The following is a 26370-nucleotide window of genomic DNA, read 5'->3' on the forward strand; positions in this document are numbered from 1 at the left end:
ATAGTGCATATGTGGTTTTATTAAGTTTCATGTTTTTTTAATTGCTGTTTATTTTTATCATTATTTATTTTTTACTATATATTTTTATATGTTTAACTGTAAATTCTAGTCAGGAAAATATATTTTTACATGCAACTTTTTTATGTAAGCACCTCCCACCCCCCAGTTTTTAAAGTATAATATTTTGTCTTATTTCTTGCTATTATTTCTTTTTATTAGAATTAGTTTCATTTGTTCTTTAATTCTGCAAAATCATAGCCAGAATATATGTATATTATTAAATGCAACTTTTTAATTTGACCTTTCCAATTATATTTGCTTTCATTACTTTTTATCATCATTTTAATTTTATTAACATTTGTTTTATAGACTCTTTAATTCTTATCCCTCAACAACAGTTTATTATAATAACAATTGACAGTTTGCATATATATATTATTAATATATAATTTGCATATATATATATAATTATTATTATTATAATTCTGCAAAATCACAGCCAGAAAAATATATTTATCAAATGCAACTTTTTAATTTAACCTTTCAAATAGTTTGCATGTGTATTTTTGTTGAAAATTATATTTGCTTGTATTATTATTCATCATTATTTTAATTGTATTAATATTTATTTTATAGACACTTTAAATCCATCAGAAATATCTATTTTTCTATATCTATCTACAGTATAATAAATTGACATAATAATAAATTTGCATATCTACAGTTTTTAATGGAACAGTTTTTTAAAATTAATAATATTTAACAGTTTGCAAATGCAATTTATATGCAAACTATTTATATATAATTATGCAAAATCATGACCAGAAAAAAGTAGTTTTGTTGAATATTATATTTAGTTGTATTATTTATCATGATTGAAATTTTATTAACATTTATTTTATAGACACTTTAACTCTGCAAATTTCTCAGAAATATAATTTTTTTAATGCAGTTTTCTGAAAATAACAAAAAATTAAAATAAATATGTTTTTAAATCAGCTTTTTAATTTAACGTTTTAAATAGTTTGCATGTGTTTTTTTTTTAAATATTCATATTAAAATTCATTTTATAAACTCTTTAAATCTGCAGATCATTAACTCTGCAAAACAACTGTTTATTAAATATATCTCTTCATTTATCATTTATTTATTTCCTGCATTAAGTGTCCACCTGTTGTCGGTGGTGTTTTTCTTGGCTGTCAGCACAACTGACTCAGAAATCTTCCCACCATGCAGGACACTTGGCGAGTCCTGTGGGAACAGATTTATTACTCAGAGAAAACATTTCTTGCTGACAACATGTTGTTTTATTTTGTTTATTCTCTCTGATTTCATCTGACACACTTATTGCAGTCGTTTTTATTAATTTCTACTCCTCTTTTCTGATAGCACATTATCTTCCATATTCACTATAAACAGTCAGATTAGTATCAGCTGCTGTTTTATTTTAGTTTTAAATAATAAAGCTAGTTGTAGTGCTGTTATACTTGACCTCAGATGGGTAATGCTGTTTTATATTTACTTTAAATGGTAAAAAGGTTTAATTTTTGTCTTATAATGGCAATTAAATTTAATTAATAAAAACTAGCAAGTGCTAATCTGCTTTTATTTGGCTTTTAAATTGTAGAAGTGGTCTGACATTGATTATAAATGGTCGGATTAGTTGAGATTTTTAGCTTCAGATGGAAAAATGTGTTTTACATGTGTTTTACAAGTGCTGTTTCAAATGTCTTATTGTGAACTGTATAATGTACAGTATATCTAATTTATATATAATTCAGTTTTATTTTAATCATAATTTCATTTAATTACTAAGACCTGTAGTAAATACTGTTTTATTAACTTTTACTTGACTTTTTGCTTGAATAGAGATGGTTAAATGTGTAGAGAAATGCTAAAATCTTTGTTTTATGTTGACCATTTTATTGAAAATTGACCAGAAACTGTAATATTAATATAAAATGCTGCAGTTTTGCTCATAATGATTATTCAGTTTATTTAGTAAAATGAGCAAATGCTGTTTTACTTGCGCTTTAAGTGCTAATATTGGCTTCAAGAGCTTTTACTTGACTTTTCAATGGTAAATGCTGTTTTACCTCGTCTACAAATGGTAAAATTAGTTGCAGATTCAGTTTTTCGTCGACTTTAAGCTGGAAAAATCGTTTTAAATCTTGTTTTATTAAGACTTTAAATGGTCAGATTTGTTGCAAATGCTGTTTTACTTGAATTGTAAGTGCTAATATTGGCTTCAAGAGCTTTTACTTGACTTTTCAATGGTAAATGTGGTTTTACCTCATTTACAAATTATTTGCAGATTCAGTTTTTTATTGACTTTTAAGCTGTAAAAATGGTTTTAAATCTTGTTTATCATGAATTTTAATGGTCATATTTTTTGCAAATGTTGTTTTACTTGAGCTTAAAGTGCTAATATTGGCTTCAAGAGCTTTTAACTGACTTTTCAATGGTAAATGCGGTTTTACCCTGACTAAAATTATTGCAGATTCAGTTTTTCATTGACTTTAAGCTGGAAATTTGCTTTTAAATCTTGTTTATCACGACTTTAAATGGTCAAAATATGTTGCAAATGCTGTTTTACTTGCGCTTTAAATGCTAATATTAGCTTCAAGAGCTTTTACTTGACTTTTTTTAACGGTAAATGCTGTTTTACCCTGACTAAAATTGGTAAAATTAGTTGCAGTCAGTTTTACATTGATTTTAAGCTGTAAATTTGCTTTTAAATCTTGTTAATCAAAACTTTAAATGGTCAAATTTGTTGCAAATTATGTTTGACTTGAGTTTTATGTGCTAATATTAGCTTCAAAAGCTTTTACTTGTCTTTTTAAATGTAAATGCTGTTTTACCTCGACTAGAATTTATAAAATCAGTTGCAGATTCAGTTTTTCATCAACTTTAAGCTGTAAAAATCGTTTTAAATCTTGTTTTATTAAGACTTTAAATGGTCAAATTTGTTGCAAATGCTGTTTTACTTGAATTGTAAGTGCTAATATTGGCTTCAAGAGCTTTTACTTGACTTTTCAACGGTAAATGCGGTTTTACCTCGTCTACAAATGGTAAAATTAGTTGCAGAATCAGTTTTTTTTATCAATATTAAGCTGTAAAAAAAGGTTTTAAATCTTGTTTATCATGACTTTAAATGGTCATATTTGTTGCAAATGTTGTTTTACTTGAGCTTAAGGTGCTAATATTGGCTTCAAGAGCTTTTGATTGACTTTTCAATGGTAAATGCGGTTTTACCCTGACTAAAACTGGTAAAATTAGTTGCAGATTCAGTTTTTCATTGACTTTAAACTGTAAATTTGCTTTTAAATCTTGTTTTATCATGACTTTAAATGGTCAGAGTTGTAGCAAATGCTGTTTTACTTGCGTTTTAAGTGCTAAAATTAACTTCAAGAGCTTTTACTTGTCTTTCCAATGGTAAATGCGGTTTTACCCTGACTAAAATTGGCAAAATTACTGCAGATTCAGTTTTTAATTGACTTTAAGCTGTAAATTTGCTTTTAAATCTTGTTTATCATGACTTTATATGGTCAAAATATGTTGCAAATGCTGTTTTACTTGCGCTTTAAATGCTAATATTAGCTTCAAGAGCTTTTACTTGACTTTTTCAGTTGGAAAATGCGGTTTTACCCTGACTAAAATTGGTAAAATTAGTTGCAGATTCAGTTTTTCATTGACTTTAAGCTGTAAAATATGTTGTAAATCATATTCTATCAAGACTTAAGATGGTAAAAGCAGCTTTAAGTGCTGTAATACATTGTCTTTATGTGGTAATAATGATAATATGTTTTCTGGGAGAAAATTCTGCTGCAATATTTTTGTTCTGCTCAGGATTTGGCTTACAAACCGCATCAGCAAAGTCTGCTTGAACTGCACTGACCGATAAATTGACTAAATTTACTCAGCCTGATCCATTTACTACATCTGCCTTAAATAGTTTGAGAAGAGTCACAAAACCTGATCAGATTACCGACAGACGGAGCGCATTGATTTTTCAGTGGAGGATTTTCTGAGACAGAAACTCAAAGCATCATATCAGAAACACAGACATTTAATCCACAAGTCTGATCTGAATTATTATAGAAATCAAATCCTTGTTTACTAAGGGAGCTGTACCAAGCTGAAGACCAAAACCTCCATTAATATTTACAGTATTAACATTGTATGAACTGTTTTCAATATTCAATATTTTGATTCATTATTTATGCTTTTAAAATGCATTATTGGACGCCGATCTTTCCTCCAACAACGTTTGAGGTTGCAAAGTTTGATGTATTGACATTTTTATTAGTATGATGTGGTATTTTGTCTGGCTTGGTGTTGTAAATTGCAGCACAAAAACCTGGTAATAAACTGCCAATTCTACTGTTATGTTACAGATGAATTCTCTATATATTATTTCTTATTTTTTCAAACTACCAATGTCGCTATATATACAGCTGAAGTCAGAATTTTTCGCCCCCTGTTTGTTTTTCCCCCAATTTGTGTTTAACAGAGAAGATTTTTTCAACACTTTTCATGCTACTGGATTTTCACTACAATGCAGACAGAACAAAACATCTACTGTAAAAAAAAAACAACACAAAACAATGTAGAGGAAAAAAAAGAAGAAGCTCAGATTACTTAGAAAACAGTGTCAGGGTTCTGCCACTCTGGTCTTGTAAACTCTTGTTGTGGTGGCAGAGCTCGGACACTACCCGTGTCTGGTCCTGTTTCTGTCTCTGTGTGCGCGCGCGCCGTCGTGGGTGTACGCAAAGTGTGCGCGCTCCTGCTTGACGTGGCCGCGCGCGCGCTTTGCGTCCCTCAGACTGGTGCGCTCTTGTACTCATGTTTGTGTTTCGTCTGTCAGCAGCGTGGTGTTTCATTCCCAGCGTCTCAATCTTGTTGGTTTCAGTTTTGGTCGGCGCTGGGATGAAGCATGCATGCTGCATGTGTGAGTGCACGGTGAGTGTTTTCATTCATCGTGTGCTCGTGTCTTGCGTCTTTTGTCAAAGCACGTGGCTCTGTGTTTACATTGTGGTCACGTGCTTTTGTCGTGTGCTTCAGTGTTGTGTTTGTGTTGTCATGAACATGCGGTTAATGAGTTCTCTCATTGGCTGCATGTTCTTGTCCTGTGTATGTGAGCGCATGGCTTGTCTCTTCTCTGTCATGCGCTCTCCCGTCTGTTGTCTTGTCCCACCCACCTTGTTATCTTGTTTGTAATTATTATTTTCACCTGTCCGCCTGTCTGTTTATTGGTTTGTCTTTCCTATTTATTCTCCTAGTGTGCTCTGTTCTGTGCTGGTCCGTTGTTTATTGTTTCCTTTCCCTGTTGTGTGAGGTATGCTGATTCCGGTTCTACAACAGTGGTTTAGAGTTTTGTGTCTTGCCTAGTTCTAGACCAAGTCTAGTTTAGTATATAATATAATGTCGTGTTTTTCCCCACAAGGGGAGATTTGAGTTTTGTTTTTGTTTTATTTTTCAATAAATTCTTCATTCCCCGCATTTGGGTCCTCGCCTCCTCTTCATCACCCCCATACCCTGACAAACAGCACAACCCCATATTAAACAGATCAGAAAAAAAGCATAATAACATTGCTTGTTTTTTCAGATAACAATACAGTTACAATATTCCTTTCAGCTTGATAGGGCAAAGACCAGGTTCCAAACAATCCAAATATGGAGTCCAAACTTTAAAAAAAGTGGCGCAGGTAGTGCTGTCGCCTCACAGCAAGAAGGTCGCTGGGTCGCTGGTTTGAACCTCAGCTCAGTTGGCATTTCTGTGTGGAGTTTGCATGTTCTCCCTGCCTTCGCATGGGTTTCCTCCGGGTGCTCCGGTTTCCACCACAGTCCAAAGACATGCGGTACAGGTGAATAGGGTAGGGTAAATTGTCTATAGTGTATGAGTGTGTGTGTGAATGTGTGTGGATGTTTCCCAGAGATGGGTTGCAGCTGGAAGGGCATCTGCTGCGTAATAACTTGCTGGATAAGTTGGCGGTTCATTCTGCTGTGGTGACCCTGGATTAATAAAGGGACTAAGCCGACAAGAAAATGAATGAACTTTGAAAAAATGCTCTGTTTTTTGTGTAAAACATGGGTGAGATGTTCCAGAGGAATTAACTCAAAAGTTATCTTGTGCCAACCTTTAAGTGATGGGGCTTTATCAATAACACAATTAAGTAAAGTATTGTTTCTGGCAGCAAAGGTTAATATATGATACAGTTTCTTATTAGCTGATGAAGAAATGCGTCCATTAGGTATACCCAAAATCAATGAAACTGGGTCAAAATCTAATGGCATATTGAAGATATTTTCAAATTTTCCCCATTATCAAGGACCAGGGGCCTCATGTACGAAGACTTGCGTTGAAATCATACTAAAAAATTGCGTACGGACAAACTGTAAATGTGCGTACGCAGTAAAAAATTCAGATGTATGAAACACTACATATGCAGAATCCCACACATTCTCTTTGTACATCCAACACAATCTCACGGCAATTCGTAACTTTTTCATTTAGTGGCTAATTCGTATGAATTCGTAAGATCTAATTCGTACAATTTAGTACGATTTGCTTATCCCCCAATGATGGTTGGGGTTAGAGGTGGGGTCAGGTGCCACGCCTCCTTTTTAAAATCGTACCATTTCGTACGACTGAACTCGTACGAATTCGTACGAATTAGCCACTAAACTGGCAAAACGTAAAATACTTACGTTTTCTCGTGAGATCAGGCTGGTACATCCAACTTAACGTGAAACTGAGCGCAACATGCACGAGCGCAAAACCCCTCCCTGCCTCCTCCCCTGTATAAATATGCTAATGACTCTACGTTGGCAAAACCAATTGAAAAAGCAACGGCTAAAGCAAGCAAGAAGAGAAACTTCACAGAATGTGAATTGGAGGTGCTCCTGTCGGAGGTAGACCAGAGAAAAACTGTGTTATTTAGCAAGTTTGTCCTCGGGAATTAATAACAAAAGAAACAAATCGACTGGGAGAGTTTAGCTGACGCGGTTAATGCAGTGGGGTCTGAACATCGCGCTGTGAGGGAATTAAAAAAGAAATGGTCCAATGTAAAGGTGTAAAATTTTGTAGTGTCTACAGCAGCGTGAGTGGTGTAGCTCGTAAAGCGCATGGCAACATGTTTTGACAGGATCAATCATGAACCCGAATCCAGCGTCTGTTGAACTTATTTTTCTTTTTTTCCCCATTACATATCAGATATTGCCCACTCTTCATCACAAGGAACACAAGTAGGAATCATTAATAAGTGTGTATTATGTGAAGCGCATTTGAGCATCACATGTTATTTGCACATTTATTGAATGGAAATGTTTCTTATCCTTGTTGCAAACTACATTCTCGCCTCAAAAAGCTTCAAAACGCTTAAAAAGTACATGATGCTGTCCAACAGCTGCAATATTTGTCAAACTGTAGTTATAATTGCAGTACTTGACTTTTTTTGTTCTTTTCCCAGCATGCAGTAGAAGCGGTTAGCACTGGAGTGAGTCCTATTGGAGACGCGTCCTATAACTCCAGCCAGTGGGATCTCGGCAGCGCTTTCTTCTTCGCTGGAACCGTCATCACTACAATCGGTGAAGTATACTACAGTAAAGTACAGTAATGGTTTGTTTCCACTGACTGGTACAGTACGGTACAGGTCACCTTTATCAGGCTTGCTTTTCCATTACCAAGGGTACCCTTTTGGTGGGCGTGGTGTACGACATAAAGTTTAAGTCGACATTATGCTCGCTCGAGAAAATGTCTACAGTAAAGCTGTACGGGTCGCTCACATATCATACGAGAAGCACTTCTCACAAAATAGATGCTTTATACACTCAAATATTTCTGTATAAATGTTCATTACTAACTATTCTATGAACAGGAGTTGATTATAACTGCAGATCAATGACAGTGCGAAATAGTCTACTCTAACGTCTGTAATTATATAAAATAAATAAATAAATTAACAAATATCAACACGTACAGACACTTAAGCCGCCTTTCCACTGCACACGACATTTGGGCATGACTGTCGGATTACGCCCCCTTGTGGCAGTCACACAGAATTTTCAGTTCTGACGTGCACCATGGGAGAGAAGCTAAAGTAAAGTAAGTAAAAGAGTGCAAAAGCAAGAGCCTTTATTCTCTTCTGTTTACCATGGTTGAATGAATGAATGAATACTAGAAACTCATAGACCGCTAACATATTGGGGGGGATGTGGAGACAACATAAAACACATTTTTATTACTTACATTTATGAACTGAAATGTTTTTTGTTTATGATTTTTTCTAATTCAAAATATAACCAAAAAGCTAGTATTTCTCATCTCGCGCGCACAGACCTGCTTGTACAACACTGGATTACATTATATCCAGTGGGCCGGTCGCATACGGTCTAGTCGCAGGAGTTTAAATATTTCAACGCATCCGCAGCTCAAATCAGATCCGAATTTTCCGCTTACGGATATGATCGGAACTGCCCGCAGCTCCCGATCTACTCTCCATCGGAAATGAATGACTTCCGGACTGTCGCTTGTCTTGTGCAGTGGAAAGGAGGCTTTACAGTCTCTGATATGTTACAACTACAAAAAAACAACACACAGCATACATTTAGTCCTTATTTATGTTCAAAAACAACACAAAGTATAGCCCACAGTCAGTGAAAACCACTTATCTGTGTCTTCAGCAATCTTCAGCAGCACATGTAGCCTCTGTTACAGAGTCATTCTGAGTCCATATTAGTCCAAAAGATGATGATAATAGTTAAACATGGCAGTTTGTTCATGTTTGTTGAAGAAATAATATGCTCCTTTTTCAACCCAAGCTCATTCTTGAAACCTGCTGACATTTCTGGAGACAGCGATTTACGTGGCCGGAGGTACGTACGTGTGGGTGCTCCCGCGAAAACAAAACCCCGTACCTCCCGGGCGATTCTCGCAGTCCGCAGAAACATCCACTGGGCTACGTTTCCACAATGAGCCCGGGTTGTCCTTTTTTTCGCGCTTCACTCCCGCATTAAAATTTGACAGGTTCGTGTTTCAAAAGCACGTCAATAATCAAGCGCACGTTTTTATCATCAGCTCAAGAAGTTTGTTATTTTAGATATAGATGCACAGTGAGCGCAAGCAAGAAAGCGAAACTGCTCGCGCTTTATACTGGCTCGTCAAAAACTAGGGGGCACAGGGTAAATCTGCTCTTCTTCTTGGCTTTGTTTGTTTGTTTGTTGTTGTTGTTTGAGCCCAGATCGACCATGGCTCGTTATTATATGTATATATAATTCAGCTGTAATCTCTCGGCTGTGTATTTAAAACATGACGGCTCTTTTGTTTTCATTCTGGCTTTTTGCGTAAGCTCGTGACGTATCTCTGTAAACCAATAGCGTTCAGCTGCTTGTCTAGCTCCACCTTTTGGTAACCTTCTTGTGTTTGGTACCCTTTCAGAGAAGTGACAATAAAGTAGTATTGTCCGGTACACCGTTTGACAGTGGAAACGGCCATAAAAGTGTATCAAACCAAACCGTACCGTACCACTCAGTGGAAACAGGTCAAAATGCATCTTAAGATATATACACATACCTGCCCTGATGCCTAGCAACACTAGTAAAGAGTTTGGTGAACAAAAAGCAAGCAACACAACTAATGACCATCCTTAACACTGGTGATTGTACATATAAACTGCAAGACATTATTATTATCATCATTATATTATTATGGGGTTGGTCAGTTTGATTGCGTAATTTAATTTAGGACAACTAATGGCCATTTCTGTGTGGAGTTTGCATGTTCTTCCCGTGTTCAATTCAATTCGATTCAGCTTTATTTGTATAGCGCTTTTACAATGTAGATTGTGTCAAAGCAGCTTCACATAAATGGTCATAGTAACTGGATCAGTGTAGTTCAGTTTTTAGTGTTTAAGTTCAGTTCAGTTTAGTTCAGTTCAGTGTGGTTTAAAGTCATTACTGAGAGTCCAAACACTGAAGAGAAAATCCATCGATGCGTAGCTCTCGATAACACACCATGCAAACCAGTGGCGACAGCGGAGAGGGAAAAAAAAACTTCACTGATAGGAGAGTGAAGAAAAACCTTGAGAGAAACCAGACTCAGATGGGCACGACCATTTTAATTTCTCCGCTGGCCAAACGTCTTGTGTAGAGCTGCAGTCTCAGGAAGCTGGCCTCAGCGAAGACTCGTCTGTCCCTGGAGCGTCACTGGAATCAGTCTCATGCTCTCCACTCCCCCATGACCACCAGTGCAGCAGCAGCTCAGGATACGGCCTGGTCCAGGATATGGACACCTTGGGATCATCACGTCGCTGGTCTTGGATCCAATCAGTGACTCCGCATAATCAGAGGACCTCGGGATGAGTATCCCCAAGTGAAAATGGAGAAAAAAGAGAACAATTAGCGTAGCTGCTGTTCATAGTGTATATAAGCAAGATGCAGAAACCTGCATGGAGACCCGCTAAGTGATGAGTGTATGCTTTACTAAACAGATAGGTCTTTAATCTAGTTTTGAACTGAGAGAGTGTGTCTGAGCCTTGGACATTATTCCAGAGTTTAGGAGCCATAAAGGAGAAGGCTCGACCTCCTTTAGGGCACTTTGCTATTCTAGTTACCACCAGAAGCCCTGAGTCTTGAGATCTTAAAGAGCGAGTTGTATTGTAGCGAGACAGAAGGTTGGTTAGATAAACAGGAGCTCGATTATTTAGAGCTTTATAGGTGAGAAGTAATATTTAAAATTCAATGTGAAACTGAACAGGCAGCCAGTGTAAGGAGGATAAAATTGGGGTGATATGATCATATTTTCTAGACCTGGTCAGAACTCTGGCTGCGGCATTTTGTGCTAACTGAAGTTTGTGAATAGAGGATGCTGGGCAGCCAGCAAACAGAGCATTACAGTAATCCAGCCTAGAAGTCATAAAAGCATGGACTAGCTTTTCTGCATCTGAGATGGACAGCATACTTCGTAATTAAGCAATATTTCTCAGATGAAAGAAGGCAGTTTTTGTGACATGGCATATATGGTTTTCAAAAGTTAGATTGCTGTCTAATATGACACCCAGATCTTTTATAGTAGAGCTAAAGCTAACTTTGTATCCCTCTAATTGTAGATTGAGTTGCGAGATTTGCTGTGTACAGGATTTAGGCCCAATAAGTAACAATTCTGTTTTGTCTGAGTTTAAGAGAAGAACATTGTTGGTCATCCAGTCTTCAACATCTTTAATACACTCAGTTATCTCAGACAGTTCAGCCATCTCTTCAGGTTTAGTTGAAATATCTACTGTGTTGGCGTGGGTTTCCTCCGGGTGCTCCGGTTTTCCTCACAGTCCAAACACATGCGCTATATGGTAATTAAATAAGCTCAATTGGCCATAGTGTATGAGCGTGTATGTGAATGGGAGTGTGTATGGGTGTTTTCCAGTACCGGGTTGCAGCTGGAAGGACATCCGCTGCGTAAAACATATGATGGAATAGTTGGCGGTTCATTCCGCTGTGGTAACCCCTGACAGATATGGAACTAAGCCAAATGAAAATGAATGAATTGAAGCCTTTTTAAGGATCCGCGGACTCACTGACTCAATGTGCAGCACTGATCTTCATGCAACTAATCACAGAACACAGGCAACTTTCTGCACTGATGAGTTTGCATGTGTCTAAACTTCTGTTTCGTCCAGCGATCTGTAATTACTGCCAAGTCCTCTCGCTAGAAGCCTCCAATTGTCTGTGTCTCTATGCAGTTTTAATAGAGGGGAGTTAAATAAGCTGTTGTCTTGTTCGCCCACATGGACAGGCTATGGAAACATCGCTCCCAGCACTGAGGGCGGCAAGATTTTCTGCATCCTTTACGCCATATTTGGCATCCCTCTGTTCGGCTTCCTGTTGGCCGGGGTCGGGGATCAACTGGGCACGATGTTTATGAAGAGCATCCTGAGGGTGGAGAAAGTTTTCAGGGTGAGTCCACTGACTTATGACTGGTTTACTGATGACTGACAACTGCTTATTAGCAGACCCACACGCAATCTGTCACCTTTAATGCTATCTATTTTTTTTACTTGTACATATACACTCACCGGCCACTTTATTAGGTACACCTGTCCAAATAATATAATTAATGAATTGTTAGAAAATGTCTTATTTATGTTACGTTTATACATTTAATTCGTTGTTTATAAATGTCTAAATTACATTTGTATGAATTCTTCTGTCACTCTTTACAGCAAAAGCACAAGCAAATCAGTCAGACCAAAATCCGCGTGACCTCCACCATCCTCTTCATCATCGCCGGATGCATCGTTTTTGTCACCATCCCAGCGGTGTTTTTCAAGCACACAGAGGGATGGAGTACATTAGACGCCATTTACTTTGTCGTCATTACGCTCACGACCATCGGCATTGGAGATTATGTTGCAGGTAAGTCCACATTTCACCCAGTAAAATCAAGAGATTCAAGAACATACAGTATGTTCTTAAATTAACTTACCACATGACTGTGGAATGCTTGATTCTGATTGGCTTGTGTGCCGATATTTTCAGATAAATGCACAGGTAAAGTAGTTCCGGCAGGTTCTGAGCGCATTACAGCTCCAAAACACAACTGAAGGCTTTAGAGATGTGTGAGAAACTAGCGCTACACACAGGAGCAGTTTGAGGACAAAAACCTAAAATACAAAATCTGAACGGTGGAGCAGCTGTGGAGACCAGAGGAGAAGCAGAATTATTAGGGAAGGAGATGAAGGAAAATTAAAGGGGAGGTGCTATTAGGGAAGGGGAGGAGCTGATGATAAAGGGATGGGAGCTGCTGATAAAGTGGAGGAGCTGTGGGTGTAGGGGAGGAGCTGCTGATAAAGGGGTGGGGCTACTGGAAAAGGGGAGGAGCTGCTGATAAAGGGGTTTAACTACTGGCGAAGGGGAGGAGCTGCTGATGAAGGGGTTCAACTACTGGTGAAGGGGAGGAGCTGCTGATAAAGGGGTTCAACTACTGTCGAAAGGGAGGAGCTGCTGATAAAGGGGTTCAACTACTGGCGAAGGGGAGGAGCTGCTGATAAAGGGGAGAAGATGCTAGTGAAGGGGAGGAGTTGCTAATAAAGAGGCGGAGCTGATGAGGAAGAGTAGGAGCTGATGGGGAAGGGGGGAGCTGCTGATAAAGCAATGGAACTGCTGGTGAAGGGGAGGAGCTGCTGAAAAAGAGGTGGAGCTACTGGGAAAGGAGAGGAGCTGCTGATAAACGAGGGGAGCTGCTAGTAAACTGAACTGCAGGGGAAGGGGAGAAGCTGCTGATAAAGGGGTTCAACTACTGGCGAAGGGGAGGAGCTGCTGATAAACGGGTTTAACTACTGGCAAAGGGGAGGAGCTGCTGATAAAGGGGTTCAACTACTGGTGAAGGGGAGGAGCTACTGATAAAGGGGTTCAACTACTGGTGAAGGGGAGGAGCTGCTGATAAAGGGGTTCAACTACTGATGAAGGGGAGGAGCTGCTGATAAAGGGGTTCAACTACTGGCGAAGGGGAGGAGCTGCTGATAAACGGGTTTAACTACTGGTGAAGGGGAGGAGCTACTGATAAAGGGGTTCAACTACTGGTGAAGGGGAGGAGCTGCTGATAAAGGGGTTCAACTACTGGCGAAGGGAAGGAGCTGCTGATAAAGGGGTTCAACTACTGGTGAAAGGGAGGAGCTGCTGATAAAGGGATTCAACTACTGGCGAAGGGGAGGAGCTGCTGATAAAGGGGTTCAACTACTGGCGAAGGGGAGGAGCTGCTGATAAACGGGTTTAACTACTGGCGAAGGGGAGGAGCTGCTGATAAAGGGGTTCAACTACTGGCAAAGGGGAGGAGCTGCTGATAAAGGGGTTCAACTACTGGTGAAGGGGAGGAGCTGCTGATAAAGGGGTTCAACTACTGGCAAAGGGGAGGAGCTTCTGATAAAGGGGTTCAACTACTGGTGAAGGGGAGGAGCTGCTGATAAAGGGGTTCAACTACTGGTGAAGGGGAGGAGCTACTGATAAAGGGGTTCAACTACTGGTGAAGGGGAGGAGCTGCTGATAAAGGGGTTCAACTACTGATGAAGGGGAGGAGCTGCTGATAAAGGGGTTCAACTACTGGCGAAGGGGAGGAGCTGCTGATAAAGGGGTTTAACTACTGGCAAAGGGGAGGAGCTGCTGATAAAGGGGTTCAACTACTGGTGAAGGGGAGGAGCTGCTGATAAAGGGGTTCAACTACTGGTGAAGGGGAGGAGCTACTGATAAAGGGGTTCAACTACTGGTGAAGGGGAGGAGCTGCTGATAAAGGGGTTCAACTACTGGCGAAGGGGAGGAGCTGCTGATAAACGGGTTTAACTACTGGCGAAAGGGAGGAGCTACTGATAAAGGGGTTCAACTACTGGTGAAGAGGAGGAGCTGCTGATAAAGGGGAGAAGATGCTAGTGAAGGGGAGGAGTTGCTAATAAAGAGGCGGAGCTGATGAGGAAGAGTAGGAGCTGATGGGGAAGGGGGGAGCTGCTGATAAAGCAATGGAACTGCTGGTGAAGGGGAGGAGCTGCTGAAAAAGAGGTGGAGCTACTGGGAAAGGAGAGGAGCTGCTGATAAACGAGGGGAGCTGCTAGTAAACTGAACTGCAGGGGAAGGGGAGAAGCTGCTGATAAAGGGGTTCAACTACTGGCGAAGGGGAGGAGCTGCTGATAAACGGGTTTAACTACTGGCAAAGGGGAGGAGCTGCTGATAAAGGGGTTCAACTACTGGTGAAGGGGAGGAGCTACTGATAAAGGGGTTCAACTACTGGTGAAGGGGAGGAGCTGCTGATAAAGGGGTTCAACTACTGGCGAAGGGGAGGAGCTGCTGATAAAGGGGTTCAACTACTGGTGAAAGGGAGGAGCTGCTGATAAAGGGGTTCAACTACTGGCGAAGGGGAGGAGCTGCTGATAAACGGGTTTAACTACTGGCGAAGGGGAGGAGCTGCTGATAAAGGGGTTCAACTACTGGCGAAGGGGAGGAGCTGCTGATAAAGGGATTCAACTACTGGCGAAGGGGAGGAGCTGCTGATAAAGGGGTTCAACTACTGGCGAAGGGGAGGAGCTGCTGATAAACGGGTTTAACTACTGGCGAAGGGAAGGAGCTGCTGATAAAGGGGTTCAACTACTGGCAAAGGGGAGGAGCTGCTGATAAAGGGGTTCAACTACTGGTGAAGGGGAGGAGCTGCTGATAAAGGGGTTCAACTACTGGCAAAGGGGAGGAGCTTCTGATAAAGGGGTTCAACTACTGGTGAAGGGGAGGAGCTGCTGATAAAGGGGTTCAACTACTGGTGAAGGGGAGGAGCTGCTGATAAAGGGGTTCAACTACTGGTGAAGGGGAGGAGCTGCTGATAAAGGGGTTCAACTACTGATGAAGGGGAGGAGCTGCTGATAAAGGGGTTCAACTACTGGCGAAGGGGAGGAGCTGCTGATAAAGGGGTTTAACTACTGGCAAAGGGGAGGAGCTGCTGATAAAGGGGTTCAACTACTGGTGAAGGGGAGGAGCTGCTGATAAAGGGGTTCAACTACTGGTGAAGGGGAGGAGCTACTGATAAAGGGGTTCAACTACTGGTGAAGGGGAGGAGCTGCTGATAAAGGGGTTCAACTACTGGCGAAGGGGAGGAGCTGCTGATAAACGGGTTTAACTACTGGCGAAAGGGAGGAGCTACTGATAAAGGGGTTCAACTACTGGTGAAGAGGAGGAGCTGCTGATAAAGGGGTTCAACTACTGGTGAAAGGGAGGAGCTGCTGATAAAGGGGTTCAACTACTGGCGAAGGGGAGGAGCTGCTGATAAAGGGGTTCAACTACTGGCGAAAGGGAGGAGCTGCTGATAAACGGGTTTAACTACTGGCGAAGGGGAGGAGCTACTGATAAAGGGGTTCAACTACTGGCGAAGGGGAGGAGCTGCTGATAAAGGGGTTCAACTACTGGCAAAGGGGAGGAGCTGCTGATAAAGGGGTTCAACTACTGGTGAAGGGGAGGAGCTGCTGATAAAGGGGTTCAACTACTGGCGAAGGGGAGGAGCTACTAATAAAGGGGTTCAACTACTGGTGAAGGGGAGGAGCTGCTGATAAAGGGGTTCAACTACTGGTGAAGGGGAGGAGCTACTAATAAAGGGGTTCAACTACTGGTGAAGGGGAGGAGCTGCTGATAAAGGGGTTCAACTACTGATGAAGGGGAGGAGCTGCTGATAAAGGGGTTCAACTACTGGCGAAGGGGAGGAGCTGCTGATAAAGGGGTTTAACTACTGGCAAAGGGGAGGAGCTGCTGATAAAGGGGTTCAACTACTGGTGAAGGGGAGGAGCTGCTGATAAAGGGGTTCAACTACTGGTGAAGGGGAGGAGCTACTGATAAAGGGGTTCAACTACTGGTGAAGGGGAGGAGCTGCTGATAAAGGGGTTCAACTACTGGTGAAAGGGAGGAGCTGCTGATAAAGGGGTTTAACTACTGGCAAAGGGGAGGAGCTGCTGATAAAGGGGTTCAACTACTGGTGAAGGGGAGGAGCTGCTGATAAAGGGGTTCAACTACTGGTGAAGGGGAGGAGCTACTGATAAAGGGGTTCAACTACTGGTGAAGGGGAGGAGCTGCTGATAAAGGGGTTCAACTACTGGCGAAGGGGAGGAGCTGCTGATAAACGGGTTTAACTACTGGCGAAGGGGAGGAGCTACTGATAAAGGGGTTCAACTACTGGTGAAGAGGAGGAGCTGCTGATAAAGGGGTTCAACTACTGGCGAAGGGGAGGAGCTGCTGATAAACGGGTTTAACTACTGGCGAAGGGGAGGAGCTGCTGATAAAGGGGTTCAACTACTGGTGAAAGGGAGGAGCTGCTGATAAAGGGGTTCAACTACTGGCGAAGGGGAGGAGCTGCTGATAAAGGGGTTCAACTACTGGCGAAGGGGAGGAGCTGCTGATAAACGGGTTTAACTACTGGCGAAGGGGAGGAGCTGCTGATAAAGGGGTTCAACTACTGGTGAAGGGGAGGAGCTGCTGATAAAGGGGTTCAACTACTGGCAAAGGGGAGGAGCTTCTGATAAAGGGGTTCAACTACTGGTGAAGGGGAGGAGCTGCTGATAAAGGGGTTCAACTACTGGTGAAGGGGAGGAGCTACTGATAAAGGGGTTCAACTACTGGTGAAGGGGAGGAGCTGCTGATAAAGGGGTTCAACTACTGATGAAGGGGAGGAGCTACTGATAAAGGGGTTCAACTACTGGCGAAGGGGAGGAGCTGCTGATAAAGGGGTTCAACTACTGGCGAAGGTGAGGAGCTGCTGATAAAGGGGTTCAACTACTGGCGAAGGGGAGGAGCTACTGATAAAGGGGTTCAACTACTGGGGAAGGGGAGGAGCTACTGATAAAGGGGTTCAACAACTGGTGAAGGGGAGGAGCTACTGATAAAGGGGTTCAACTACTGGCAAAGAGGAGGAGCTGCTGATAAAGGGGTTCAACTACTGGCGAAGGGGAGGAGCTGCTGATAAAGGGGTTCAACTACTGGTGAAGGAGAGGAGCTGCTGATTAAGGGGTTCAACTACTGGCGAAGGGGAGGAGCTGCTGATAAAGGGGTTCAACTACTGGTGAAGGAGAGGAGCTACTGATAAAGGGGTTCAACTACTGGTGAAGGGGAGGAGCTGCTGATAAAGGGGTTCAACTACTGGCGAAGGGGAGGAGCTGCTGATAAAGGGGTTCAACTACTGGTGAAGGGGAGGAGCTACTGATAAAGGGGTTCAACTACTGGTGAAGGGGAGGAGCTGCTGATAAAGGGGTTCAACTACTGGTGAAGGGGAGGAGCTACTGATAAAGGGCTTCAACGACTGGTAAAGGGGAGGAGCTTCTGATAAAGGAGAGGAGCTGCAAGTAAAAAGGAGGAGCTGCTAGTGAAGGGGAGGAGTTGCTGATAAAAGGGCGGAACTGCTGATAAAGTGGTGGAACCTCCTGATATACAGGAGGAGTTTCTGAGGAAGGGGAGGAGCTATTTGTTGGTTAAGGTTGGATTACTGTATATAATCTGGCTGGTGCAATCAAAAATCATCAACAGACATGATTGTGAGTGCCGTTGTACTCATGACAGGTACTATTCATTACTTTTCAACATCGTCTTGGAAATTATTTGTACTTCTGGGTGGTCTTAGATTTCCACTGGTGATGAACTAAACTTAAACTCTACACAGTTAAGTTTATAAATGCAGAAGTGCTTTAGTGTGTCATTTGGGATGCATTTTATTGGGATGATTATCTTACTTGCCTATTTTGTGTTATTTGTGGATGTTTAAATTCCTTATGTAATCCAAAGCCCTCATTATTTCTAGGAGGAGATCGGAAAATTGAATACATGAAATGGTACAAGCCTCTGGTGTGGTTCTGGATTTTGGTGGGTCTGGCGTACTTTGCAGCAGTTCTCAGCATGATTGGAGATTGGCTCAGGGTTCTGTCCAAGAAAACAAAAGAGGAGGTAAGACCTGCCAAACACAAATGATGAAAGTGCAGTGCAATATATTGATCTGCAATACCCAATACGGCATTATTGTATTTCATGGCATCTGCCGAGCATTAGTCGATTGGCTCCTGTTGTTAATGCATCTTGGTTTGTCAATAGTTAACATGGTTATATATTCCTTGATTGTATTAGTAAAGGTAACTTTAAATTATTGATCAATCTTAGGAGACTTGGAGATGCTGACTTTAGACTTTGACTTTAAAATAGAAAATTCTGTTTTGCGTTGATTTCAAATAGTAAATTCTAGGGGTGTAACGATACACTTAGCTCACGATACAATGTGTATCACGATATAATGTTCACGATTCGATATGTATCACAATATTTGGAATAAAAATTGAAAATTAAACTGAAATGCAAATTTTTTTTTTTATTTAATTACCAAGTAAACTATTTTTTATGTATTTCTTTTGTTTCAACTTGTTAAACTGAACCTTCTTTATGAAAATAAATTAAACAGGACTGTCTCTGGAAAATAAAACAATTTAAAAACTTCTTATAAAATATTATTGAAATGATTCAATTCAATTGAATTTAACAGTAAGAGCTTAAAGGTTCAGGACACCCCGGAGAACTTTTTTTTTTATATTAACAGATGTGTGTGTGTGTTGAGCATCAGTTAAGACAATGTTAGCACCAGTCAGCTTTAATTGTGGGGAAAACAGGATTCCGGGTTTAAAATGATTTTTGGGGCGGGATCAAAATCGGCGACGTAGCGCAGAACTGCAAGTGCAATGATGACGCGTCGGTTTCTCATTATTATTCATAGCGGAGTTTTCTTATCCTATGAGAAGAGCCGGCTGCTTAATTATTCATGAGACCTGCCAGACCTGCCAGAGTCAAGCCCGAGCTGAGAGACACGGAAACCACGGCACAGTATTTAGCCGTTCATGAAGGCTCATATGTGTTTGTTTCCATCATCCACGGGGTTTGTTGCATGTTTTCCCCCGCGATCTTGTCAGGGCCGATCATACAGCAAAGCTGTGTGTGTACTGCTAGCATTTTTGTCAGGAGAGCAGCACGAGAATTAGAGAATGGCGGACGCTGTCTTTTATCAGGAGTTCGTTCACATTCAGACACATCACTGTGCTGCTGTGTTTGCCTAAATCCTCCAGATTACCAGCAGGGCTAATAGTTAAAATAGACAGGTCAGGAGACCTGCTGCACTGAGTCTGCTGGATACGGGGATTGAGGGAGAGTCCTCATTTATAGTGTTTACATGAACACACTTATCTTTATAATGATATAAATTGTGGTTGTGTGTATATGAAATTATGAATAACAAATGTAGCAGGGCATTAAATCACTGTTCATTTCTTTGCATTTTAACTTTGTGAACTATAAACTCATGCGTCTCCTCACGGTTTGTCTCATTTTGTGAGCTAGCTTCGTTCGCTCACGTTCTCCCCTGCTGGCCACGCCCACTCCTGCCCGATGCTCGCGGAGCTCCGCCCATTAATCATGCATCTTTTGAAAAAATTCTGAAGTAGACTTTAACCGAAAGTGGGGGGTGTCATGGCCCTTTAAGGCTTTGCTTGGTCACTTGTGTTTTTTGTGTGTGCAATCTACATTTCCAGGTAATCAGCAGTTCTATAAGATAATCCTGAACTGATGTGTATCTGTCTGAGAGGTTTTTATGGATGACTGTCTTCATGTTGGGCATGATGAGTGACAGGGTGGCCGTCTTTTCATTTCACAGGACAGTCGTGACTCTTTTCAGCAGTTTAGGCTGGTTTACTATTTCTTTGGCGTCGCTGATGTCGGTGCTATCAAGTGTATCATGTTGACGTGTATTTTTGTGTGCCTCTGTTCTCAAAAGAGTTCATGCTCGTCGTAATCATAACTCTAAAATGCGCTATGATTGTTTAAATAATGTGCACGCTTTCGGTTTCATTTCCACTGCTGTTCATACTTCCCACGCGGCTCCTGAACCATCACTCTGTTCCACAAACTGAATGTTGCTTACTGTTTTATTACCTGTTCGTCGCAACCTGCAGGTTCTGTTCACTGAAGCAGACGCGCGCGCCTATCATAGTCCACTGTAGTAGCAGCTCACGGTCAGCTCACGTCATGTGTGATTTTGCGGCCGCCAATACATCATTATATGAAGACAGAATGATATTTTAGGGTGAATTGTACCTTATAAATACAGTATGTGACTCTTTCAACACCATTAGGAGGTATTCATGTCGCTGTGCAAAGTATCTAAATCACTGGGAAGACTTTAAAACTTCGGCTATGTTTGACCCAGTATGCGTGTCAAAAAGCAGACGAGTCTAAAGCAATGACTGTACAACCGAAATGTTGCCAGACGTCTGATTTTGAGAGGATGAGCCATCCTCTATTTCAGCTCCACTCATCTTGGTCTGCTAACACTACTGCTGCTGCAATCTGAACTCTCGTGCGACAGCAGGTGGAACGTAGCTCACATGCAAACAGCTTAACTAATAAGAGAAAACGGACGTCATATCGTAATAAAATCGGCATAACGGCACGATGCATATTGTGACATTTTTGCATCGCAATAAATCGTACAACGATAAATCGTTACACCCCTAGTAAATTCTGTATCAAATGCTGTTTTACATTCATTTTAAATGCTAAATATAATTACATATTGAGTGCAAATAGTTAAAAGTGGTAGAAAATCTTGTTTTTTGTTAGTTTTAAATATTAGCTTTTGTTGCAGATAATAGTAAAATTTAACAGTTGTTTTTGTACAGTGTACACATTAGCTAAGCCACAACATTGGATTTGCACTTAAAACAGCACTCAAACATCTACTCAACTGTTTTTAAAAGCCATGTTCTCAATGCTCTTTATTCTTCTACAGGTTGGACAACAAGTTGGAGGCATTAAGGCTCATGCAGTGGAATGGAAAGCAAACGTCCGAGCAGAGTTACGTGAAACAAGACGCCGTCTTAGTGGAGAAATTCACGATAAACTCCAGCGAGCTGCGACTATTCGCAGCATGGAGCGCCGGCGTTTGGGTCTGGAGCAGCGTGCGCATTCGCTCGACATGCTATCGCCTGAAAAACGAGCGGTTTTTGCTAGTTTGGATGCCGGACGCTTCAAAACATCCTCGCAGGAGAGCATCGACACAAAACTCAACAACCTGCGCCTGAAGGCTAAATGCGGAGAGCAGCAGACGTCTTCAGAAGAAAACATCTTCAACCGCTTCGGCTCGCTCACTAAACTAGCCAAACGCAACAGGAGTAAAGACCTGCGCAGGAATATTCAGGAGGATCCAACTCAGATAGACGAACTCGACAACGTCACGCTGGGAGAAGAGAGACAGGAGGAGGAGGACGAGGACCAGATGGAGGAGGAGGAGGAGGAGAAGGTGGAAAAACAGGCCAACACTGGATTTACCTGTCTGCCGCACTATCCTGAGGAACCCAAACAGCAGAACGGTCTCGCACCCGCTCAGGTTAAGGAACAAGAGCGAAATAAAAGACTGGAGCTGAAGGAACACCAACCGTAGGCACACGATCACACCTGAAGGGCCAAATTCATACAGAATGTGTTTCATAAAGAGGCTGAGAGAGCTTTAAATGCACTGCAACATGAGAAAACACCCAAATAGACAAAACACCAGCATATAAAGAAAGCATCTTCATCGGTTTGATGTTGCACGTGTTGCATATCGTCACAAAGCAAACGCAAATAGAAAACAAGTTGCAAATCCTTACAACACATGCACACTTTCATCTGAAAAATACTAAACAAAAAGCAAGTTGACTGAAGTAAGCACGTTGTATTTATGTATATTATGCTGTCTTCTCAAGGGTGATGGCTCGGTGGTTAGCACTGTGGCCTCACAGCAAGAAGGTTGCTGGTTTGAGTACCAGCTAGGCTGGAGTTTGCATGTTCTCCTTGTGTTGGTGTGGGTTTCCTCCGGGTGCTCCGGTTTACCTCACAGTCCAAACACATGTGCTATAGGGGAACTGAATACACTAAATTGGTTGTAGTGTATGAGTGTGTATGGATGTTTTCCAGTACTGGGTTGCAGCTGTAAAAGGCATCCGCTGTGTCAAACATATGCTGGATCAGTTGGTGGTTCCCTTCGCTGTGGCAACCCCTGATAAATAAAGGGATTAAGCCGAAGGAAACTGAATGAATGAATGTTGTGTTCTCTAATATTAGCTTACTGAAAGAGCCTGAATAATTCTGAATTAAATGCCATTTATTTTGACTTTGTTTTTACAAATAAAGAAGCCCTGATAATTTATTGTCATTAACCTTGAATTTATATTTAGTTGAGAATTTTAAGGTAATTTACCGATTTTATTTAACAACGTTTCACAAGTTCACACTTACAGATGTTTCAGAATAAAGTGTATTTGGCGTGTTGTCCTGGAGAGGGCTCTGAGCTCAGGGAAGACACCCCAACTCGTGTTATCCCCCATATCAGGGAATAGGGAGGTGTTGGGATTCGAGCGAAGTGTCTAGCCCGGGCCCAGACGCTCCCCCTGGGTATATAATGTTTATGAGGTGAGGTGTCGGGGTGGTAGAGGAATGCTAAAGTCGTGAGATACTGCAGGTAGGACAGCTTAAGTAATTATAGGGGTTTGGTCTAATACTGATTGGATAATAGAATGATTGTCAATGACCAATTGAATTGCTGAAACATCTGTGCATGCTCCTCCCAAAATTTGTTTTAAGAGTTCACACTTAGCTGATGATAGATTATGAAGCATGTTTGGCATGCTGTCCCGGGAGAGAGCCCTGAGCTCAGAAGATCTTCGAGCCTGGGGCTCCCTCCCGTTTGCAGGGCGAGAGGGGAGTTTGAGCTCAGGTAGATCTGGAGTACTCCCCTGCTGTAGTAGCTAATGAACAGATAGTGATCGCTCTTGAGAGATTACTACTTACTAGGAGCATGTCTACGGTGCCGATTTGGATTAGTCAATTAACTTAAGTTGCATGTTTTTGGATGGTGGAAAGAAAGCGGGGAACCCGGGGGAAACCCACGTGAGGACAGGTAGAACGTGTAAACTCTGCACAGAAACATCGGCTGGCTTGGTAAGGACTAGAACCAGTGACGTTCTTGCTGTGAGGCAACAGTGTTAACCACTGGGCCACCGTGCCACCCATCTGGAGGAGGAGTAGGGATGAAAGGGGGGATTCTTCAAAATGAAGATGGCTGTTGTATGGAACTTAGGGTATTTATAGTAAATTAGGAATCGTCTGATTGGTGAATCACATATTGAATAATGCGGTACCGGCTGCAAGCAATCATAATCACATGATCCTCTCGAAATTAGTTTATAAATAAACTTCACTTATGAAACATCACTTAATCATCAGTTTATTCAATATTTAATATGCAAACGACAAAGGAATGATGTAATCAGGGTGTTAAAATAAACAAAAAAAGGTCACCAAGAAACTTGTTGACCAATCACTGCACAATATGCAAATCCCAGCCAGGTTTGTCACTTTTTTTCAAGCTCATCCCCTCGAAATATTTCCTTTGTGGTTCAGTCTATGTGCATGTATTGTGAGGATTTTCAGTGCCTTTGCTATTTGTGTTTGATTTGTGAGGATTTGCGGAGGATTTGTGCTGTCAAACAGATAATTAGATTATTTAGAGGTAATTAGATAATTAGAGGTAACACTTTATTTTGATCGTCCATTTGAGTATTAGTAGACTGTCTGCTTAATATCTGCTGATACTGCTCCTTTAACAGACATTTAACTGACTGTAAGAAACTTTGCAAGTACATACACTAACCCCAACCCCAATGCTGTGTTCACACCAGACGCGGAAGAAGCATCAAGCACGAGTGATCTACATGTTAAGTCAATGCAAACGCGCAAATAGACATCCTGTGGCGCGATACGCGGGAATGGCACGATATACGCGAATGGCGCATCGTGAATTCATCGTTTAGCGCAAATCGAATTCACAAGTCTGAACTTAAGCGGACATTCGCGCTGCATTAACCAATCAGAAGCTTGCTCTTGTGGGGGCGTGATTGTGACGTAGCGCCTGTTGTTGGTGTCCAGGGGGAAATCCTCCAGCCGACACTGACAACAGTTCATCAAACTGGGCTGGGCTCAGTCAGAAGCACCGCTGAAAGCCTCCATCATCCAGGTTCAGTTTCTAAAGGAGTTTATGAGCTCACAGAGCTGGATGCACCTCTGAAAGGATCTAGTAGACTCAGACACGGCTCCAAACGTATCAACACTGTTTTTCAGCCTTCATTAAGCACATAAAAACATAAATATTTTAATATATATAAATATTTTCATAATAGAATTCATGTTAGCTATTTCACCGAGCAGACAGAAGCCCTGCCCATCACGCGGATCCGGGTCTGTTCTGAAGTGAATTTGACGCGCGAATGAAGCGGATTTGACGCCTGAATGAAGTGAGTAAACTCTATTTACCCGGCTATTTACTTGCGAATAGCGTTCCGCGTCTGGTGTGAACACAGCATAACAGTCTACTTAGAATCTACTGAGAATTAGTTGGCATGTAGATGCAATGTAACTAAGTTTAACAAACGGACCATCAAAATAAAGAGTAGATTGCGTTTTTTCTATTTGCATGTGTTTTTGGAAGTTGCATTGTGTTGCGCTCTCTCGGGTACCATAGTTCATACACTCTCAGAAATGATGGTATAACTTTGGGTTCACTCTAAACTGGGAACTGCATCACTTGCTCCAGTTTACCCGGGGAATGTTTTTCAACCTCACAAGAATTTTCAGCTCTTGTTACTTTTTTTGAACTTGCTCAGAAGATGCGATTGAGACGAATCCCATGCTTTTGTAACAAATGCATCATTTCATGCCATTTGTGCAGTGATGATTTGCCTTTATTCATGCAAATATTTACTTTATATGTAACTTATTTGCATAAATACTTAATTCCATGATTGTTGTGAACGCAGCATAAGAGCTGTTGCTGTGGCGGCACCGTTTTAAAAGGTACACATTTGTTCCTAAAGGTTCCAGATTAACTGTCATTTATATATATCAGATACTTTAATCCAAAGTGATTTACAAATGAGGATAAAAGCACTACAACTCATCAGAGAGCAGCTGGATATAAATGCTATGACAAGTCGAAGTTATTTATTTATTTATTTAATTATTTATTTAATTTTGTATCAGTTTTATGTATTGGTATCTTAAAGATACATCTTAGTATACTGTAAAAACAATGGGCATGATTTTAATAGTTAAACTGTACAATGCTACCGTAAAAATCCATAGCCTGGTCAACACTACGTTTCATTAAAGAGCCCCTATTATACATTAAAAAGGGTCATATTTTGGTTTTAAGGGTGTTCAACAACAGGCTGATCTGCATGCAAGGTCAAAAAACACTTTTATAGTCTTATCATTTGCATTTATTTTTATCTAATTATCCCTAACGACTCCCATATGATTCAGAGAGCAGCAGTATATAAATGCTATGACAAGTTATTTATTTATTTATTTAATTATTTATTTAATTTTGTATCAGTTTTATGTATTGGTATCTTAAAGATACATCTTAGTATACTGTAAAAACAATGGGCATGATTTTAATAGTTAAATAAACTGTACAATGCTACCGTAAAAATCCATAGCCTGGTCAACTCTACGTTTCATTAAAGAGCCCCTATTATACATTGAAAAGGGTCATATTTTGGTCATATTTTGGTTTTAAGGGTGATCTGCATGCAAGGTCAACAAAACATTTTTATAGTCTTATAATTTGCATTTATTTTTACCTAATTATCCCTAACGACTCCCATTTGATTCGTTCAGTGATTCATTTGTTTCCAAACCCCTACTTAGCGTGAAGCTAATCTGCGCTGATTGCTCCGATGACAGCCTGTTGCGATTGGTCGACAGCGTTCAGCGCGAGACAGAGTGAAATTCCCACAA

The 26370-nt window shown here is 41.1% G+C and overlaps 1 protein-coding gene across 3 annotated transcripts in view; it reads left to right on the top strand.

Annotated features, from left to right (window-relative positions):
• Positions 1 to 22716, top strand: part of kcnk10b (potassium channel, subfamily K, member 10b) — a 40134-nt gene extending 17418 nt beyond the window's left edge. For 2 of the 3 annotated variants that reach the window (XM_087289322.1, XM_087289323.1), the window contains exons 3-7: positions 7473 to 7590; positions 11789 to 11949; positions 12216 to 12408; positions 18302 to 18444; positions 21323 to 22716. In XM_087289322.1, the coding sequence (XP_087145448.1) occupies positions 7473 to 7590; positions 11789 to 11949; positions 12216 to 12408; positions 18302 to 18444; positions 21323 to 21973 (1266 nt within the window). In that variant the 3' untranslated portion in view covers positions 21974 to 22716. The remainder of the gene's footprint in view (positions 1 to 7472; positions 7591 to 11788; positions 11950 to 12215; positions 12409 to 18301; positions 18445 to 21322) is intronic. The other variant, NM_001161399.1, reaches the window with a different exon arrangement.
• The last annotated feature ends 3654 nt before the right edge of the window (positions 22717 to 26370 follow it).

This window comes from Danio rerio, chromosome 17 (assembly GCF_052040795.2).
Source record: "Danio rerio strain M-AB ecotype USA chromosome 17, GRCz13ab, whole genome shotgun sequence".
Lineage (NCBI taxonomy): Eukaryota > Metazoa > Chordata > Actinopteri > Cypriniformes > Danionidae > Danio > Danio rerio.